Source organism: Scyliorhinus torazame, chromosome 3 (assembly GCF_047496885.1).
Source record: "Scyliorhinus torazame isolate Kashiwa2021f chromosome 3, sScyTor2.1, whole genome shotgun sequence".
NCBI classification, from domain to species: domain Eukaryota; kingdom Metazoa; phylum Chordata; class Chondrichthyes; order Carcharhiniformes; family Scyliorhinidae; genus Scyliorhinus; species Scyliorhinus torazame.
In genome coordinates this window covers 31,942,071-31,963,635 of record NC_092709.1, presented here as the reverse complement: position 1 = coordinate 31,963,635, position 21,565 = coordinate 31,942,071, and the positions used below count along the sequence as shown (strand labels likewise).

Here is a 21,565-nt window from a genome sequence, read left to right as displayed (position 1 = left end):
CCACATCAACAGTATCCTGCGCCGGGCTACTAGGGACGCAAAGGCCAAAACATCGGCCTCTCTCGCCTCCTGCACTCACGGCTCTTGTGCAACCCCAAATATAGCCAACCCCCAGCTTGGTTCGACCTGGACCCCCACTACTTTCGAAAGCACCTTTGTCACCCCCACCCAGAACCCCTGTAGTGCCGGACATGACCAGAACATGTGGGTGTGATTCGCTGGGCTTCTCGAGCATCTCGCACACCTATCCTCTACCCCAAAAAATTTACTGAGCCGTGCTCCAGTCATATGCGCCCTGTGTAACACCTTAAATTGAATCAGGCTTAGCCTGGTACACGAGGACGATGAGTTTACCCTACTTAGGGCATCCGCCCACAGCCCCTCCTCAATCTCCTCCCCCAGCTCTTCTTCCCATTTCCCTTTCAGCTCATCTACCATAATCTCCCCCTCGTCCCTCATTTCCCTATATACATCTGACACCTTACCGTCCCCCACCCATGTCTTTGAGATTACTCTGTCCTGCACCTCATGCGTCGGGAGCTGCGGGAATTCCCTCACCTGCTGCCTCGCAAAAGCCCTCAGTTGCATATACCGGAATGCATTCCCTTGGGGCAACCCATATTTCTCGGTCAGCGCTCCCAGACTTGCGAACTTCCCATCCACAAACCGATCTTTCAGTTGCGTTACTCCTGCTCTTTGCCATATTCCAAATCCCCCATCCATTCTCCCCGGGGCAAACCTATGGTTGTTTCTTATCGGGGACCCCACCAAGGCACCCGTCTTTCCCCTATGCCGTCTCCACTGTCCCCAAATTTTCAAAGTCGCCACCACCACCGGGCTTGTGGTGTATTTCTTCGGTGAGAACGGCAATGGGGCCGTCACCATATCTTGTAGGCTAGTCCCCCTACAGGACGCCCTCTCCAATCTCTTCCACGCCGCTCCCTCCTCTTCCCCATCCACTTACTCACCATTGAGATATTGGCGGCCCAGTAGTACTCACTTAGGCTCGGTAGTGCCAGCCCCCCCCTATCCCTACTACGCTGTAAGAATCCCTTCCTCACTCTCGGGGTCTTCCCGGCCCACACAAAACTCATGATACTCTTTTCGATCCTTTTGAAAAAAGCCTTCGCGATCACCACCGGGAGGCACTGAAACACAAAGAGGAATCTCGGGAGGACTACCATTTTAACTGCCTGCACCCTCCCTGCCAGTGACAGGGATACCATGTCCCATCTCTTGAAGTCCTCCTCCATTTGTTCCACCAATCGCGTTAAATTTAACCTATGCAATGTACCCCAATTCTTGGCTATCTGGATCCCCAAGTAACGAAAGTCCCTTGTTACCTTCCTCAGCGGAAAGTCCTCTATTTCTCTGCTCTGCTCCCCTGGATGCACCACAAACAACTCACTTTTCCCCATGTTCAGTTTATATCCTGAGAATTCTCCAAACTCCCGAAGTGTCCGCATTATCTCTGGCATCCCCTCCGCCGGATCCGCTACATATAACAACAAATCATCCGCATACAGAGATACCCGGTGTTCTTCTCCTCCTCTAAGTACTCCCCTCCACTTCTTGGCACCCCTCAATGCTATTGCCAGGGGCTCAATCGCCAGTGCAAACAGTAATGGGGACAGAGGGCATCCCTGCCTTGTCCCTCTATGGAGCCGAAAGTATGCAGATCCCCGTCCATTCGTGACCACACTCGCCACTGGGGCCCTATACAACAGCTGCACCCATCCAACATACTCATCTCCAAAACCAAATCTCCTCAGCACCTCCCACAAATAATCCCACTCCACTCTATCAAATGCTTTCTCGGCATCCATCGCCACCACTATCTCTGCTTCCCCCTCTGGTGGGGGCATCATCATTACCCCTAGCAGCCTCCGTATATTCGTATTCAGCTGTCTCCCCTTCACAAACCCAGTTTGGTCCTCATGGACCACCCTCGGGACACAATCCTCTATCCTCATTGCCATTACCTTGGCCAGAATCTTAGCGTCTACATTTAGGAGGGAAATAGGTCTATAGGACCCGCATTGCAGCGGGTCCTTTTCCTTCTTTAGGAGAAGCGATATCGTTGCCTCAGACATAGTCGGGGGCAGCTGTCCCCTTTCCTTCGCCTCATTAAAGGTCCTCATCAGTAGCGGGGCGAGCAAGTCCACATATTTCCTGTAAAATTCAACTGGGAATCCATCCGGTCCCGGAGCCTTCCCCGCCTGCATGCTCCTAATTCCTTTCACTACTTCCTCTATTTCAATCTGTGCTCCCAGTCCCACCCTTTCCTGCTCCTCCACCTTGGAAAATTCCAGCCGGTCCAGAAAGCCCATCATTCTCTCCCTCCCATCCGGGGGTTGAGCTTCGTATAATTTTTTATAAAATGTCTTGAACACTCCATTCACTCTCTCCGCTCCCCGCTCCATCTCTCCTTCCTCATCCCTCACTCCCCCTATTTCCCTCGCTGCTCCCCTTTTCCTCAATTGGTGGGCCAGCAACCTGCTCGCCTTCTCCCCATATTCGTACTGTACACCCTGTGCCTTCCTCCACTGTGCCTCTGCAGTACCCGTTGTCAGCAAGTCAAATTCTACGTGTAGCCTTTGCCTTTCCCTGTACAGTCCCTCCTCCGGTGCCTCCGCATATTGCCTGTCCACCCTCAGAAGTTCTTGCAGCAACCGCTCCCGTTCTCTACTCTCCTGCTTTCCTTTATGTGCCTTTATTGATATCAGCTCCCCTCTAACCACTGCCTTCAGCGCCTCCCAGACCACTCCCACCTGGACCTCCCTATTGTCATTGAGTTCCAAGTACTTTTCAATGCACCCCCTCACCCTTAGACACACCCCCTCATCTGCCATTAGTCCCATGTCCATTCTCCAGGGTGGGCGCCCTTCTGTTTCCTCCCCTATCTCTAAGTCCACCCAATGTGGAGCGTGATCCGAAATGGCTATAGCCGTATACTCCGTTCCCCTCACCTTCGGGATCAACGCCCTTCCCAAAACAAAAAAGTCTATTCGCGAATAGACTTTGTGGACATAGGAGAAAAACGAAAACTCCTTACTCCTAGGTCTGCTAAATCTCCACGGGTCTACTCCTCCCATCTGCTCCATAAAATCTTTAAGCACCTTGGCTGCTGCCGGCCTCCTTCCAGTCCTGGACCTCGACCTGTCCAGCCCTGGTTCCAACACCGTATTGAAATCTCCCCCCATTACCAACTTTCCCACCTCTAGGTCTGGGATGCGTCCTAGCATACGCCTCATAAAATTGGCATCACCCAGTTCGGGGCATATACGTTTACCAAAACCACCGTCTCCCCCTGTAGTTTGCCATTCACCATCACGTATCTGCCCCCGCTATCCGCCACTATAGTCTTTGCCTCAAACATTACCCGCTTCCCCACTAATATAGCCACCCCCCTGTTTTTCGCATCTAGCCCCGAATGGAACACCTGCCCCACCTAACCTTAGCGTAGTCTCACCTGGTCTATCAGTTTCAAGTGCGTTTCCTGTAACATAACCACGTCTGCCTTAAGTTTCTTAAGGTGCGCGAGTACCCGTGCCCTCTTTATCGGCCCGTTCAGCCCTCTCACGTTCCACGTGATCAGCCGGGTTGGGGGGCTTTTTACCCCCCCCCCTTGTCGATTAGCCATCCCCTTTTTCCAGCTCCTCACCCGGTTCCCACGCAGCTGTGTCCCCCCCAGGCGGTGCCCCCCCACCCATCCCACCCCATACCAGCTCCCCCCTCTCCCCAGCAGCAGCAGCCCAATAATTCCCCCCTCCCACCCCCCCCCCCCCCGCTAGATCCCCCACTAGCGTAGTTACACCCCCCATGTTGCTCCCAGAAGTCAGCAAACTCTGGCCGGCCTCGGCTTCCCCCCGTGACCTCGGCTCGCACCGTGCGATGCCCCCTCCTTCCAGCTTCCCTATTCCCACCATGATTATCATAGCGCGGGAACCGAGCCCGCGCTTCCCCCTTGGCCCCGCCCCCAATGGCCAACGCCCCATCTCTTCCACCTCCTTTTCTCCCCCCACCACCTCCTGTGAAAGAGAGAAAAGTTACCACATCGCAAGATTAATAACATAAAACTCCTCTTTCCCCCCTTCTTCGCCCCCCATACTCGCCCCACCACTTTGTTTCAAACGTTCTTTTTTTTAATAACCCGCTCATTCCAATTTTTCTTCCACGATAAAAGTCCACGCCTCATCCGCCGTCTCAAAGTAGTGGTGCCTCCCTTGATATGTGACCCACAGTCTTGCCGGTTGCAGCATTCCGAATTTTATCTTCTTTTTGTGAAGCACCGCCTTGGCCCGATTAAAGCTCGCCCTCCTTCTCGCCACCTCCGCACTCCAGTCTTGGTATACGCGGATCACCGCGTTCTCCCACTTACTGCTCCGAGTTTTCTTTGCCCATCTAAGGACCATCTCTCTGTCCTTAAAACGGAGGAATCTCACCCCTATGGCTCTAGGAATTTCTCCTGCTCTCGGTCCTCGCGCCATCACTCGGTATGCTCCCTCCACCTCCAGCGGGGGCCTCCGCTCCCATTAACGAGTGCAGCATCGTGCTCACATATGCCCCGACGTCCGCTCCCTCCGCACCTTCAGGAAGGCCAAGAATCCTTAGGTTGTTCCTCCTCGCGTTGTTCTCCAGCGCCTCCAGCCTTTCCACACATCGTTTATGGTGTGCCTCGTGCATCTCCGTCTTCACCACCAGGCCCTGTATGCCGTCCTCATTCTCGGCAGCCTTTGCCTTCACGACCCGAAGCTCCCGCTCCTGGGCCTTTTGCTCCTCCTTTAGCCCTTCGATCGCCTGTAATATCGGGGCCAACAGCTCCTTCTTCATTTCCTTTTTGAGTTCTTCCACGCAGCGTTTCAAAAACTCGTGTTGTTCAGGGCCCCATATTAAACTGCCACCTTCCGACGCCATCTTGGTTTTTGCTTGCCTTCCTTGCCGCTGCTCTAAAGGATCCACCGCAATCCGGCCACCTTCCTCTCCTTTTTCCATCCGTATCCAGGGGGGATTCCCTTCTGGTTCACCGCACAGTACTTTTAGCCATTAAAATTGCCATTGGGGCTCTTATTAAGAGCCCAAAGGTCCGTTACACCGGGAGATGCCGAAACGTGCGACTCAGCTGGTCATCGCCGCACCCGGAAGCCTAACTGTTTATTTCTAACAACAAGAGAGATAAGACGAGATAAGACATGTAATAATTATAATAAGATTTTGGTCAGCTAATCTATTATTTCCCCTCCCCCCTTTACCATCCTACCCTGTACCTAAACACACACAAAACACACATACAAGGGGAAGGGAAAGGAATAAAATGATAAGGATTAAAATGAAAGAAAGAGAGATGAATGTCTTTTTCGCTGATATTAAAATTGTTGTAGCCGATTATCTTCCAAGGACGCGGAGACCACTTATTGGATAGATAAATAGGGTCTTCCAGCTGAATACCTTCGGGCAGGACTCTCAGGCTGCGGAATCCCCTCTGGGGAGTCACTTTAACTTTTATTGACCTGGGCCTTCCCTCGGAGGATCTGCCTCAATCCGTTTAATTCTGACTTGCTTCCACCTCCACCAGATTAACTATCAGCCTCACTGAGATAACATTAGAATTCTGCACATGAGATTTTTTGAAGGGTTTTCAAACAATCCACCATGCCTGCAGCTGGTGCTGAACTGGATTTTCTTGCAGGTTAAACTGGCAGAGAGAAAGGCCTTTTCTTCAGATCTTTAGTCGGAGGCCATCAGGGAAGGGAGAGATTCAGAAGAGCTTTCTTCAGCTCTGTGTTCAAAATGAAGCTAGCTGCATGGAAACAGTCTGACTGGCTGTGCAGAGAGAAAGATCTCTTCTTCAGGTCTTTAGAGAGAGATCAGAACTGTAACCCTCTTGCTCTTTGCTCAGGAACGAAACTGAAAGAAAACACACAGTCTCATAAAGTGGTAGTAGGAGTAATAGATAAATTATCTTGTCCAGGAATACAGTTAATCTTGGGTAATGATGTGGCTGGATTGCAGGTGGGAGTGATGCCTACTGTGGTTGATATGCCAGTGGAAAATCAGTCAACTGAAGTGTTGAAGGATGAATATCCTGGGATTTTTCCAGATTGTGTAGTAACAAGGTCGCAAAGTCACAGGTTAAGACAAGAGGCGAAATCAAAGAGTGAAGATGAAGTTGAAGTGCAATTATCAGAAACGATTTTTGATCAGATGGTTGAAAAAGAACAAGAACAGGTGGAGGATGAGGCGGTATTTTTAGTTCAGGAAAATTGGCGGAGTTACAACAGAAAGATGTAGAAATAAAACGGATATATCAGAAAGCATATACGGAAGAGGAATCTGAGAGTATACCAGAGTGTTATTTCTGTAAAAATGATGTCTTGATGAGAAAGTGGAGACCTGTACATATGCAGGCAGATGAAACGTGGGCAGAAGTTCATCAAGTAGTATTGCCGGTAGGGTATAGACGGAGGTGTTGCGAGATGCACATGAGGTATCAGTGGGAGGTCATTTGGGAATAAGGAAAACTCGAGCTAACATCCAGAAACATTTCTATTGGCCTGGACTACAAAAGATGTAGTTAATTTTGTCAATCATGTCACACATGTCAAGTGAGAGGGAAATGTCAAGCAGTGATAAAACCAGCGCCCTTAATACCCATTCCAGCATCTGAGGAACCTTTTACAAGGGTTCTAATCAATTATGTAGGACCGCTTCCTAAAACAAAAAGTGGGAATCAATATCTTTTGACTGTAATGGATGTGTCTACTAGGTTTCCAGAGGCCATGCCAGTACGTAATATTACAGCGAAAAGGATTGTGGAGGAGTTACTTAAATTCTTTACTAGATATGGACTACCCACAGAAATTCAATCGGATCAAGGAACGAATTTTACTTCAAAGTTATTCAAAGAAGTTATGGATAGCTTAGGAATAAAACAATTTACATCAACTGCGTACCATCCAGAATTGCAGGGAGCATTAGAAAGTTGGCATCAGACATTAAAGACAATGTTGAGGGCTTATTGTCACGATTATCCAGAGGATTGGGATAAAGGAATCCCATTCGTATTGTTTGCAATTAGGGATGCACCTAATGAGTCTATCAAATTTAGTCCTTTTGAACTAATTTTTGGTCATGAGGTACGAGGACCACTTAAATTGATTAAGGAAAAATTGGTGGGTGAGAAATCGGAAATTACACTATTGGATTACGTGTCAAATTTTAGGGAATGATTAAATAGAGCAGGTGAATTGACTAGACAACATTTGAAAGTTGCACAAAATGTGATGAAACGGATAGCGGACAAGAAATCCAAAGTTCGTAGTTTTGCCAGTGGCGATAAAATTTTAGTGTTGTTACCAGTGGTAGGGGAGCCTTTAAAAGCTAGGTTTTGTGGACCGTATCAGATTGAAAGGAAATTAAGTGAGGTGAATTATGTGGTAAACACACCAGATAGAAGGAAGACTCACCGAGTGTGTCATGTGAATCTGCTTAAAAGGTACTTTGAAAGGGAAGGAGAGAAAAAGGAGGTTTTAATGATTCTAACTCAAAGTGACAAACCAAATCCAGATGACTGTGAATTTGACATACCTCAAACTAAATTGGAAAATGAGGATGTTCTTAAAAATTGGGATGAATGACTTCCGGTTGCGGCGATGCACTGCTAAGCCGCACGTTTCGGCAGCTCCTGTTCTAACGGACTTTTGGGCTCTTTTCGGGAGCCCCAACGGAAATTTTTTCAGACCAAACCCAGTGTGGGGTGACGAAGGAAGGTGTCCCCCCGGGTGTGTATGGAAAGGACCAGTGGCAGTGGCCAGATTGCGAAGGATCCTCTGGAGCAGCGGCAGAGAAAAGAAGGAAGAAGCAAGATGGCGGCGGATGGAGCCCAGACGACATGGGGCCCTGACCAGCAGGAATTCCTCCGACGGTGTGTGGAGGAACTAAAGAAGGAGGTGCTGGCGCCAATGTTATGGGCTGAAAGAAACACAAAAGGCCCAGGCGATAGAGCTCCGTGGGGTGAAGGCAAAGGCAGCCGAAAACGAGGATGAGATACAGGGCCTTGTGGTAAAAATGGAGACGCATGAGGCGCTACATAAGAGGTGTATCGAAAGGCTCGAAGTCCTGGAGAACAGCTCGAGGAGGAAGAACCTCCGGATTCTAAGTCTCCCCGAAGGAATGGAGGGAGCTGACGTTGGGGCTTATGTGAGCACGATGCTCCATACGCTAATGGGAGCTGAGGCCCCCTCGGGCTCCCTGGAGGTGGAAGGGGCTCACCGGGTCCTTGTGAGAAGACCAAAGGCTGGAGAACTACCAAGGGCGATAGTGGTGAGATTTCACCGCTTCACTGACAGAGAGGCTGTCTTGAGCTGGGCCAAGAAGGTACGGAGTAGTAGGTGGGAGAATGCGGTGATACGAGTATATCAGGACTGGAGTGCAGAGGTGGCGAGAAAGAGGGCGAGCTTTAATCGGGCCAAGGCGGTGCTTCACAGGAAGAAAATAAAATTTGGGATGCTGCAGCCGGCGCGATTGTCGGTCACACACCAAGGCAAGCATTACTACTTCGAAACGGCGGAAGAGGCATGGACCTTCATCCAAGAAGAGAAACTGGACTAGAACTGAGGGACTGATGTTGGGGGGGAGACAACGAGGTTGATGTACAGAAGTGTAAACTGAGGAATGGGAAGGTTATAGTAACGAGACGATAGACGGGGAATTTTTCTCCTCTTGATGGGGGGACACTGAGAAATGTGGGCGCCGGTGGAAAAAAGGGACTGAGAGGGGAGATGGGGAATGGGGGAGCTGTGCCATAGGGGGCGGGGCCGATAGGAAAGCGCAGAGTTTTTCTCGCGCTATGGAGATGATGGCGGGAAGATAAGCGCAGGAAGGAAGAGAGTTCCACGCATAGGGGGGGTCAAGGAGAGAACGGGGGAAGCCGGGGTCAGTTAGAGTTAGCTGACTTTCGGAAGCATCATCAGGGGAGTAACCATGCTAGATGGGGATCTAGCGGGGGGGGGATCAACTATGTTGCTGCTGCTGAGAGCGAGGGGGGGCTGGCAAGAGACAAGGTGGTCGGGACGGGCAGGCGCCGCCTGGGGGATGGGTGGGTGCGCAGGACCCGGACGGTGGGCTGGCCTAGAACAGGGGATGGCAAGTCGGGGGGGGGGGGGTGGGGGGCTGGCCTAGAACAGGGGATGGCAAGTCAGGGGGGGGGGGGTAGGGGGGGGGGGGGGTGTAGCGGGCGGGCGGCCCCCCAATCAGGCTGATCACGTGGAATGTGAGAGGCCTGAATGGGCCGATTAAGAGGGCCCGAGTGTTCGCGCACTTAAAAAGACTGAAGGCAGATGTAGTCATGCTTCAGGAGACACATCTGAAGGTGACGGATCAGGTTAGGTTAAGGAAAGGATGGGTGGGACAGGTGTTCCACTCAGGGTTGGATGCGAAAAATAGGGGGGTGGCGATATTGGTGGGGTAACGGGTGTCGTTCGAGGCTAGGAATATAGTGGTGGATAACAGGGGTAGATACGTGATGGTGAGTGGTAGATTGCAGGGAAAGGAGGTCGTGCTGGTAAATGTATATGCCCCGAACTGGGATGACGTGGGATTTATGAAGCGGATGCTGGGACGTATCCCGGACCTGGAGGTGGGAAGCCTGATAATGGGGGGGGGATTTCAATACTGTGCTGGATCCAGGGCTAGACCGGTCTAGATCCAGGACCGGAAGAAGGCCGGCAGCGGCCAAGGTCCTTAGGGGGTTCATGGAGCAAATGGGGGGAGTGGATCCGTGGAGATTTGCTAGGCCGTTGGCCAAAGAGTTCTCCTTTTTCTCCCATGCCCACAAGGTATACTCCCGAATAGATTTCTTTGTTTTGAGCAGGGCACTGATCTCGAAGGTGGCAGGAACGGAGTACTCGGCCATAGCCGTTTCAGACCATGCCCCACACTGGGTGGATCTGGACGTAGGAGAGGAGAGGGAGCAGCGCCCACTCTGGCGACTGGATGTGGGACTATTGGCGGATGAGGGGGTCTGTGGAAGGGTGCGGGGATGTATTGAGAGGTACCTGGAGGCCAATGACGATGGTGAGGTCCAGGTGGGGGTAGTATGGGAAGCGTTGAAGGTGGTGGTTAGGGGAGAGTTGATCTCTATTAGGGCTTACAAGAGGGCAAAGAAAGGGAGAGATTAGTGGGGGAGATTCTAAGGGTGGATAAAAGATATGCGGAGGCCCCAGACGAAGGACTATATAGGGAGAGGCGAAGACTTCAGATGGAGTTTGACCTGCTGACCACGGGAAAGGCAGAGGCACAGTGGAGAAAGGCACAGGGGATGAGATACGAATATGGGGAACAGGCGAGCCGGCTGCTGGCCCACCAACTTCGCAAGAGGATAACGGTGAGGGAAATTGGGGGAGTTAGGGATGAAACGGAAACTACGGAGCGGAGAGCAGGGAAGGTAAATGAGGTGTTTAAGACCTTTTATGAGAGGCTATATAGGTCCCAACCCCCGGAGGGAAAAGTGGGAATGCAACAGTTTCTGGACCAACTAAGGTTCCCGAGGGTGGAGGAGCAGGAGGTGGCAGGTCTGGGGGTGCCAATTGAGGTGGATGAGGTGACTAAAGGGCTGGGGAATATGCAGGCAGGGAAGGCCCCGGGACCAGATGGGTTCCCGGTGGAATTTTACAGGAAATATGTGGACTTGTTGGCCCCGCTGCTGGCGAGAACCTTTAACGAGGCCAGAGAAGGGGGGACTCTACCCCCGACAATGTCGGAGGCGACGATATCACTAATCCTGAAGCGGGATAAAGATCCGCTGCAATGCGGGTCATATAGGCCTATCTCACTCCTAAATGTAGACGCCAAGCTGCTGGCAAAGGTGCTGGCGACGAGGATCGAGGATTGTGTCCCGGGGGTGGTGCATGAAGACCAGACAGGGTTTGTAAAGGGGAGACAACTGAACGTCAACGTGCGACGGCTGTTGGGGGTGATAATGATGCCCCCAGCGGAGGGGGAGGCAGAGATAGTGGTGGCGATGGATGCAGAGAAGGCATTCGATAGGGTAGAGTGGGAGTATTTATGGGAGGTGTTGAGGAGGTTTGGGTTCGGGGAGGGGTTTGTCAGTTGGGTCAGACTCCTATATGGGGCCCCAGTGGCAAGTGTAGTCATAAACCGGCAAAGATCGGAGTATTTTCGGTTACATAGGGGAACAACGCAGGGGTGCCCCCTGTCCCCATTACTGTTCGCGTTGGCAATCGAACCACTGGCCATAGCGTTGAGAGACTCTAAGAAATGGAGGGGGGTGGTTAGAGGGGGAGAGGAACATCAAGTGTCACTCTACGCAGATGACCTACTGCAATATGTGGCGGATCCTGTAGAGGGGATGACAGAGGTTATGCAGATATTGAGGGAGTTTGGAGATTTTTCGGGATACAGGCTAAATATGGGGAAGAGTGAGCTTTTCGTAATACACCCTGGGGATCAGGGAAGAGGGATAGACGCCCTGCCGTTAAGGAGAGTGGAAAGGAGCCTCCGATATTTGGGGATTCAGGTAGCTAGGAGCTGGGGAACTCTACACAAACTCAATCAGACGCGGTTGGTGGAGCAGATGGAGGAGGATTTCAAGAGGTGGCATATGCTGCCGCTCTCACTGGCGGGCAGAGTGCAGGCGGTAAAAATGATGGTTCTCCCAAGGTTTCTTTTCGTGTTTCAATGTCTCCCCATTCTGATCACGAAGGCCTTTTTCAAGAAAATAGACAGGAGCGTTATGAGTTTCGTGTGGGCAGGGAAGACTCCGAGGGTAAGGAGGGGGTTCCTGCAGCATAGCAGGGACAGAGGGGGACTGGCGTTGCCGAACCTGGACGACTACTACAGGGCCGCCAATGTGGCGATGGTTTGTAAGTGGATGAGGGAGGGAGAGGGGGCGGCGTGGAAGAGGCTGGAGATGGCGTCCTGTAAGAGAACGAGCCTAAAGGCGCTGGTGACGGCGCCGCTGCCGCTCTCCCCGAAAAGGTATACCACAAACCCAGTGGTGGTGGCAACCTTAAGGATCTGGGGGCAGTGGAGACGACATAGGGGGGTGACGGGTGCCTCGGTGTGGTCCCCGATCAGGAATAACCATAGGTTTGTCCCAGGAAGGATGGACGGAGGGTTCCAGAGCTGGCATCGGGCAGGAATTAGGAGATTGAGAGACTTGTTTATTGATGGGGAGTTTGCGAGCCTGGCAGCGCTGGAGGAAAAGTATGAGTTGCCCCCGGGGAATATCTTTTGATATATGCAAGTGAGGGCGTTTACGAGGCAACAGGTGAGGGAATTTCCGCTGCTCCCGACACAGGGGATCCAGGATAGAGTGCTTTCGGGGGTATGGGTCGGGGAGGGCAAAGTGTCCGAAATATATCAGGAGATGAGAGACGAGGGGGAGGTGCTGGTAGAGGAGCTGAAGGGAAAATGGGAAGAAGAGCTGGGGGAGGAGATTGAGGAGGGGCTGTGGGCTGATGCCTTAAGTCGGGTAGATTCCTCGTTTTCGTGTGCCAGGCTTTCACAGCCCGGCTTCCAAACAATGTCATAATCCATTTTAAAAGGGCAGCACGGTGGCACAATGGTTAGTGCTGCTGCCTCACGGCGCTGAGGTCTCCGGTTCGACCCCAGCTTTGGGTCACTGTCCTTTTGGAGTTTGCACATTCTTCCCGTGTTTGCATTTTTTAGCCCCCACAACCCAAAGATGTGCAGGCTAGGTGAATTAGCCACGTTAAATTGCCCCTTAATTGGAAATAATTAATTGGGTACTCTAAATTTATTTTAAAATAAAAAAATAATCCATTTTGAAAACATCATGAGCCAAGCTAGCCCATCCCATTTGTTTGCAGGGTGAAGGCTAGCTCTACTCGGAAGACAGGATGTGGTGGTTAATTCTGGAAGCCTGACCCTCCATGCACTAATGTTTCTCTGAACCTGAACCACAGATGGATCTGGAGCCTCCAGAAATTGAATATTAATCTCTGGACACTGCTGTGAGCAACCATGGAGAAAAAGCATTAGGGAGTTCTTTGAAGATTAGTTTATTAGCTGTATAAATATTGGAAATGGAGGGACAAGATGGTTTGACTGAGAGTCGAGGTTGATCGAATCATCAAAGCATCGTTTCTCAATTGATGTGGGAAGGCAGTGTGCAATGAAGCTATGTTCGTCGAACAACCAATCTCAGGAGCGTGTGATGCGGAGAGATTGGGAGGCAGTGGGTCATGTGTTGAAAACCCCACAAATACGTCCAATCAGTGTTGGCAACACCAGAAGTTCTCTCGCAATGAACAAGATGGCGGCGGGTTTCTGATTGTCCCTTTTGTGGTAAAAGACAATGGAGCCGTCTGCCTGAAGAGCAGAATCAAGCTCGCAAAGCAGTAAAGGCTGACAACGCCCCGCCTCCACCATCAAAAATTCGGTAGAGGAATGAGAGTGGGCGAGTGAGAGGAAGCATGAAAGAATGCAAGAAATGGAAGAGGTAATGGTCGGGGAGAAAGAAATCAAAGGCAAAATACTGGTTGCTGGTAAACAAACACACTGAGAAACCGTGAGAGACATCAGTCTGATATTTATTTTAAATCAAAAGAAACAGCATATTAAGAAAAGAGAAGAAATTCATGTTAATTAGCCAGCCAGCGGGAAACCGCTGGTGGGAGCTGATGGAGGGCAGGACCAGTTTTCACATCCACTATGGTTCCCTTTGATCGTGCTTGCCTGGCAGGGTAATAATTCAGGCCATGGAAACAATGGCTGAGGGAGTGTGACTTCAAGGGGATACAAAGTCAGAGGGATGAAACGGGAAATCAGTAAGAGCCCTTTGGCCAAATGGCCTTAAACTACCTTCCCACACACTCTTATCCCCATTACCCTGCTTTATCTCTGCCTTTTCTGTCCCAAACTCCAGTGTTGTTCCACCTTCTCCCTTGATGCCCTGCATCTTATAATCTCCCCCCTCCCTTGCCATCTGACCTCATTTTGCTCCCCTCCCCACCTGCCCCCAACTACCACTGTATCTTCCTCACCTACGCCCCCACCACTTTGCCTACTTCAGTCCTCCTGCAGTCTCAGTTCAATTTTTATCCACCCTCAGTTGGCACTTCACCTAAAAATTACACCATCTCAAAATCTTTCTGTGAAATGACAGTGGGAGAATCCAATAAATCTGTGTAGTTTGTAAAAGTAAACTAGATGGATGTTGATTCATAATGGGGACCAATGTTAATGCTGGAGAGGTAGAATATTCTCATGAACCCCCAATTTTATTACATAGTGCCAGCATCAATCATGTCCATAGAACAGACGGTTTAGTCAGTTATAAGGTGGAGCTCCTTATACTCTGACCCAGTCATGCTCAGGATTGGATTGGATTGGATTTGTTCATTGTCACGTGTACTGAGGTACAGTGAAAAGTATTTTTCTGCGAGCAGCTCAACAGATCATTAAGTACATGGGAAGAAAAGGGAATAAAAGAAGATACATAATTGGGCAACACAACATATACAATGTAACTACATAAGCACAAGCATCGGATGAAGCATACAGGGTGTAGTGTTAATGAGGTCAGTCCATAAGAGGGTCATTTAGGAGTCTGGTGACAGTGGGGAAGAAGCTGTTTTTGAGTCTGTTCGTGCGTATTCTCAGACTTCTGTATCTCCTGCCCGATGGAAGAAGAAGAAGAAGAAATCGCTTATTGTCACAAGTAGGCTTCAAATGAAGTTACTGTGAAAAGCCCCTAGTCGCCACATTCTGGCACCTGTTTGGGGAGGCTGGTACGGGAATTGAACCGTGCTGCTGGCCTGCCTTGGTCTGCTTTCAAAGCCAGCGATTTAGCCCTGTGCTAAACCAGCCCCTAAAGTTGGAAGAGTGAGTAAGCCGGGTGGGAGGGATCTTTGATTATACTGCCCACTTTCCCCAGGCAGCGGGAGGTGTAGATGGAGTCAATGGATGGGAGGCAGGTTCGTGTGACGGACTGGGCAGTGTTCACGACTCTCTGAAGTTTCTTGCGGTCCTGGGCCGAGCAGTTGCCATACCAGGCTGTGATGCAGCCCGATAGGATGCTTTCTGTGGTGCATCTGTAAAAGCTGGTAAGGGTTAATGTGGACATGCCGAATTTCCTTAGTTTCCTGAGGAAGTATAGGCGCTGTTGTGCTTTCTTGGTGGTAGCGTCGACATGGGTGGACCAGGACAGATTTTTGGAGATGTGCTCCCCTAGGAAGCGACGGTTATTTCTGCTGGTATAACCTGTGGTGTTACAGCATTACCACCACAATAAACTAGGCTTATGAGTGTGAAATGTTAACTAAAATGAGATAATGTGCACTTTAGCACTGTTGCTTCATAGCTCCAGGGTCCCAGGTTCGATTCCCGGCTTGGGTCACTGTCTGTGCGGAGTCTGCATGTTCTCTCTGAGCCTGCGTGGGTTTCCTCCGGGTGCTCCGGTTTCCTCCCACAAGTCCCGAAAGACGTGCTGTTAGATGAATTGGATATTCTGAATTCTCCCTCCGTGTACCTGAACAGGCGCCAGAATGTGGCGACTAGGGACTTTTCACAGTAACTTCATTTCAGTGTTAATGTAAGCCTACTTGTAACAGTAAAGATTATTATTATAACTTGCAGTTCCCAGAAAATTTGCTCCGTGGTTGCAGAACTAAGTTCGGAAGTGTTGACTCAGCTGAATATAAAATGAATAAGGTGCCCTGATATCCTGACATAAAACAAGATATAGATCTAGGCAAGTCATAAACGCACACTTTTGCTGTGGAAAGGAATATTTTGGGTGTGTGCTGGAATAAAGCCTTTCTGCGCCGTTTTGTTTAAGAAAAGTAAAATAAATGCCTCAGCGGTCCAGTGTCTGTACTGCATTGTGCTGATAGTGTAGTGTTCATGGGGCTGCTGTTGCTTGTCAGATGATCGGGTTGGCAATAGCTGCCAAAGCACTTCCGCCGCCACTCCCCTTATTGCATTACCACGGCAACGTTGGTGGAAACACAGTGACCATTCAGAATCTCCGAGGCTGTAGACTTCGAAACCACTGTGGTTCAAAATGAGTGCGTTTGTCAGTCAGATTTGGTTCTCATTATCAGTGGAAAGTTACCTTCTCGGCTCCTGTCTCTGATGTTGAAATTGGATATGCTGTTTATAAAGCAAAGTGTCTCAACCATTGTTAGATGTGTCACCGGTCGCCAATAGCAACAAAAGAGCGCAGTAAACTTTCAAACAGTAGGGTGGCATTGCAAGGAAACTTTCTGTATTATGACCCTTCAAAACGTCACCCTCACTGTTTTTGGGTGGTTCTGACAGTCTGCCTGACTGTTGTGTGAATTCTGACCCTTGTGCTCGAACAATGCTGCGTGCTCACATCACATGGCTAACTCTTTCTTCCCCAATAATCTTTTGTTTTAATGAGTTAATACCTTTTGCGTAATAGATGTACATATATCCTCCTCCACAGCAAATCCAGGAGCTGGAAGCCACCCTGTACAACACATTGCAGCAGTGCCCTGGGAACAAAGTGAGTGAATCTCTGACGGAGGTGCAGAAGGAAGAGTTGAAGTTGGCCGTTGAGAAGTGGCGACGTCAGGTCCTGAGGCAGAGCCGGGAGTATGATGGTCAGATCTTACAGGAGCGTTTGGAACTGTTGCAACATGCCCATCAGGTATTACACATGCCCATCAGGTACTGGGGGTACTCAATTCCACTTGAAATGCTGCACGGCCCTCTTTAAGTTAATTATCTTGCAAGTAGGAGGATTAATCAGACTGATTATGCCCCTTTAGCAATCAACTCGTTTTGATGTGTTTTTTTCAGAACCACAAGTGGCATTAGGAGCATTTCTATTGACTGTTTATATCTCCTTATTCAAAGGCTTAATTAATGCAGTCTACTTCCAGTCTTGAAGAAAGTAAATTTCCCTGACAAAGCTGCACATTAGACACAGAAAATGCATGCATGAGAGCACTTGTCCCATAATTAACCTTATTGTTTTGTCAAAAATCTGGGCAGCACACTTAACATTTGAAGTGTTTTTTCAGTACTAATCTGTTATAAAGAGCCATGACCTCAGGGCTGGAAGAAGGCATGACTTTGGCTGCTTGCTTTTCAGGGAAACCAATACTCCAGGATGGGGAGGGGAGCTGGTGTGAACCTTTCAGTTGTACACTCAGACTGAACAGGGCTTTTCCAGAAACCTGACCTGGCAAGTCTCTAAATCCATGCATCTCTGCTTTTCTGCATATCAACAGAGATGGATTACAGTTCATGGGCCCTGTATGCAGCTTGGTTTTTGCCCCCAACTGACCCTGGGATCTGAAGGCTAAAGCTAACCACTCACACATACTCTGACTTCCTCCCAACCTTCGCACACACTGTCTATATTCCCCCCCCCCCACCCCACCCTACGCACTCACTGTCTCTTCCCCACCCCTCGCACACACTACCTCTTCCCGCTCACCCCTCGCACACACTACCTCTTCCCGCTCACCCCTCGCACACACTACCTCTTCCCCCTCACCCCTCGCACACACTACCTCTTCCCCCTCACCCTTCGCACACGCTACCTCTTCCCCCTCACCCCTCGCACACACTATCTCTTCCCCCACCCCTCACACAAGCGCTCTCCACCCCCCCCCCCATCACCTCCAGTTGTGTGGTGGGTAAATATGCTGACCATATAATTTCTCAATATTGTATTACATTGTTGACCTCTGTATTCATCATTTGACTTCCCAAATGTCAGTAAAACATTGCTTTTTTAAATGAAAAATAATAGTGCCAATTGGCATTTTACTTTGAACTATGAATAATTGAATCATTAATCTTTAGCATAGCTATATATTCATTACGCAATCGATTAATTATGTAATTCAAGGCACAGTGGTTAGCACTGCTGCCTCACCGCGCTGAGGACCTGGGTTCAATCCTGGCCCCGGGTCACTGTCTGTGTGGAGTTTGCACATTCTCCCCGTGTCTGTGTGGGTTTCACCCCCACAACCCAAAGATGTGCAGGGTAGGTGGATTGGCTACGCTAAATTTCCCCTTAATTGGAAAAAAAGAATTGGGTACTCTAAATTTATTTTTAAACATTATGTAATTCAAGTCTATTTCAAACATGAATTAATTACTTTTAGAACATAGAACATAGAACAATACAGCGCAGTACAGGCCCTTCGGCCCACGATGTTGCACCGAAACAAAAGCCATCTAACCTACACTATGCCATTATCATCCATATGTTTATCTAATAAACTTTTAAATGCCCTCAATGTTGGCGAGTTCACTACTGTAGCAGGTAGGGCATTCCACGGCCTCACTACTCTTTGCGTAAAGAACCTACCTCTGACCTCTGTCCTATATCTATTACCCCTCAGTTTAAAGTTATGTCCCCTCGTGCCAGCCATATCCATCCGCGGGAGAAGGCTCTCACTGTCCACCCTATCCAACCCCCTGATCATTTTGTATGCCTCTATTAAGTCTCCTCTTAACCTTCTTCTCTCCAACGAAAACAACCTCAAGTCCATCAGCCTTTCCTCATAAGATTTTCCCTCCATACCAGGCAACATCCTGGTAAATCTCCTCTGCACCCGTTCCAAAGCTTCCACGTCCTTCCTATAATGCGGTGACCAGAACTGTACGCAATACTCCAAATGCGGCCGTACCAGAGTTCTGTACAGCTGCAACATGACCTCCCGACTCCGGAACTCAATCCCTCTACCAATAAAGGCCAACACTCCATAGGCCTTCTTCACAACCCTATCAACCTGGGTGGCAACTTTCAGGGATCTATGTCCATGGACACCTAGATCCCTCTGCTCATCCACACTTTCAAGAACTTTACCATTAGCCAAATATTCCGCATTCCTGTTATTCCTTCCAAAGTGAATCACCTCACACTTCTCTACATTAAACTCCATTTGCCACCTCTCAGCCCAGCTCTGCAGCTTATCTATATCCCTCTGCAACCTGCTACATCCTTCCACACTATCGACAACACCACCGACTTTAGTATCGTCTGCAAATTTACTCACCCACCCTTCTGCGCCTTCCTCTAGGTCATTGATAAAAATGACAAACAGCAACGGCCCCAGAACAGATCCTTGTGGTACTCCACTTGTGACTGTACTCCATTCTGAACATTTCCCATCAACCACCACCCTCTGTCTTCTTTCAGCTAGCCAATTTCTGATCCACATCTCTAAATCACCCTCAATCCCCAGCCTCCGTATTTTTTGCAATAGCCTACCGTGGGGAACCTTATCAAACGCTTTGCTGAAATCCATATACACCACATCAACTGCTCTACCCTCGTCTACCTGTTCAGTCACCTTCTCAAAGAACTCAATAAGGTTTGTGAGGCATGACCTACCCTTCACAAAGCCATGCTGACTATCCCTGATCATATTATTCCTATCTAGATGATTATAAATCTTGTCTCTTATAATCCCCTCCAAGACTTTACCCACTACAGACGTGAGGCTCACCGGTCTATAGTTGCCGGGGTTGTCTCTGCTCCCCTTTTTGAACAAAGGGACCACATTTGCTGTCCTCCAGTCCTCTGGCACTATTCCTGTAGCCAATGATGACATAAAAATCAACGCCAAAGGTCCAGCAATCTCTTCCCTGGCCTCCCAGAGAATCCTAGGATAAATCCCATCAGGTCCCGGGGACTTATCTATTTTCAGCCTGTCCAGAATTGCCAACACCTCTTCCCTACGTACCTCAATGCCATCTATTCTATTAGCCTGGGGCTCAGCATTCTCCTCCACAACATTATCTTTTTCTTGAGTGAATACTGATGAAAAATATTCATTTAGTATCTCGCCTATCTCTTCAGACTCCACACACAATTTCCCATCCCTGTCCTTGACTGGTCCTACTCTTTCCCTAGTCATTCGCTTATTCCTGACATACCTATAGAAAGCTTTTGGGTTTTCCTTGATCCTTCCTGCCAAATACTTCTCATGTCCCCTCCTTCCTCGTCTTAGCTCTCTCTTTAGATCCTTCCTCGCTACCTTGTAACTATCCATCGCCCCAACCGAAACGTCACACTTCATCTTCACATAGGCCTCCTTCTTCCTCTTAACAAGAGATTCCACTTCCTTGGTAAACCACGGTTCCCTCGCTCGACGCCTTCCTCCCTGTCTGACCGGTACATACTTATTAAGAACACGCAGTAGCTGATCCTTGAACAAGCCCCACTTATCCAGTGTGCCCAACACTTGCAGCCTACTTCTCCACCTTATCCCCCCCAAGTCACGTCTAATGGCATCATAATTGCCCTTCCCCCAGCTATAACTCTTGCCCTGCGGTGTATACTTATCCCTTTCCATCATTAACGTAAACGTCACCGAATTGTGGTCACTGTCCCCAAAGTGCTCTCCTACCTCCAAATCCAACACCTGGCCTGGTTCATTACCCAAAACCAAATCCAACGTGGCCTCGCCTCTTGTTGGCCTGTCAACATATTGTTTCAGGAAACCCTCCTGCACACACTGTACAAAAAACGACCCCTCTATTGTACTCGAACTATATCTTTTCCAGTCAATATTTGGAAAGTTAAAGTCTCCCATAATAACTACCCTGTTACTTTCGCTCATATCCAGAATCATCTTCGCCATCCTTTCCTCTACATCCCTAGAACTATTAGGAGGCCTATAAAAAACTCCCAACAGGGTAACCTCTCCTTTCCTGTTTCTAACTTCAGCCCATACTACCTCGGAAGAAGAGTCCCCATCTAGCATCCTCTCCGCCACCGTAATACTGCTCTTGACTAGCAGCGCCACACCTCCCCCTCTTTTGCCTCCTTCTCTGAGCTTACTAAAACACCTAAACCCCGGAACCTGCAACATCCATTCCTGTCCCTGCTCTATCCATGTCTCTGAAATGGCCACAACATCGAAGTCCCAGGTACCAACCCATGCTGCCAGTTCCCCTACCTTGTTTCGTATACTCCTGGCATTGAAGTAGACACACTTCAAACCACCTACCTGAACACTGGCCCCCTCCTGCGACGTCAAATCTGTGCTCCTGACCTCTATACTCTCATTCTCCCTTACCCTAAAACTACAATCCAGGTTCCCATGCCCCTGCTGCATTAGTTTAAACCCCCCCTTGTTTTACTTACAAGATATGGAATAAAACTGGGTAAATGGAGTTAAGATACAGATCAGCCATGATGGCAGAACAAGCTTAAGGGGCTGAATGGCCTACTCTTGTTCCTGTGTTCCTAACTAGATATTAATGAATGAAGCTTAGCACATAAGTCCAATCATTCATGCATCAAGCTCTTTCGCCAATCAATTCAAACTAGTCCAGGTCTCAAAGACCTGATGGGATGATATTTTCCCTTGTCAGCTTCTAACAGCCCGACATGACATGAGTTTGGATAACCTAAACTGAATTCCTAATGGACAGGACTCTTTGTGTTCAGCTGCTCACTGTTTGATTCCGAATTGACAATCTCACCCAAAGTGCATGACAATGGCAGATGTGCAAAATGGAAATGGTGCACAATTGGAATGCAGAGGGTGTGTTTTAGAGTCTCAAAATAAGGGATACTCTCAGG

General features: G+C 49.2%; 1 protein-coding gene across 8 annotated transcripts in view; it reads left to right on the top strand.

Moving 5' to 3' along the window:
* Positions 1–21,565, top strand: part of LOC140408395 (janus kinase and microtubule-interacting protein 1-like) — a 517,156-nt gene that overhangs the window by 462,393 nt on the left and 33,198 nt on the right. For all 8 annotated transcript variants that reach the window (XM_072495527.1, XM_072495531.1, XM_072495530.1 and 5 more), the window contains one exon: positions 16,457–16,660. In XM_072495527.1, the coding sequence (XP_072351628.1) occupies positions 16,457–16,660 (204 nt within the window). The remainder of the gene's footprint in view (positions 1–16,456; positions 16,661–21,565) is intronic.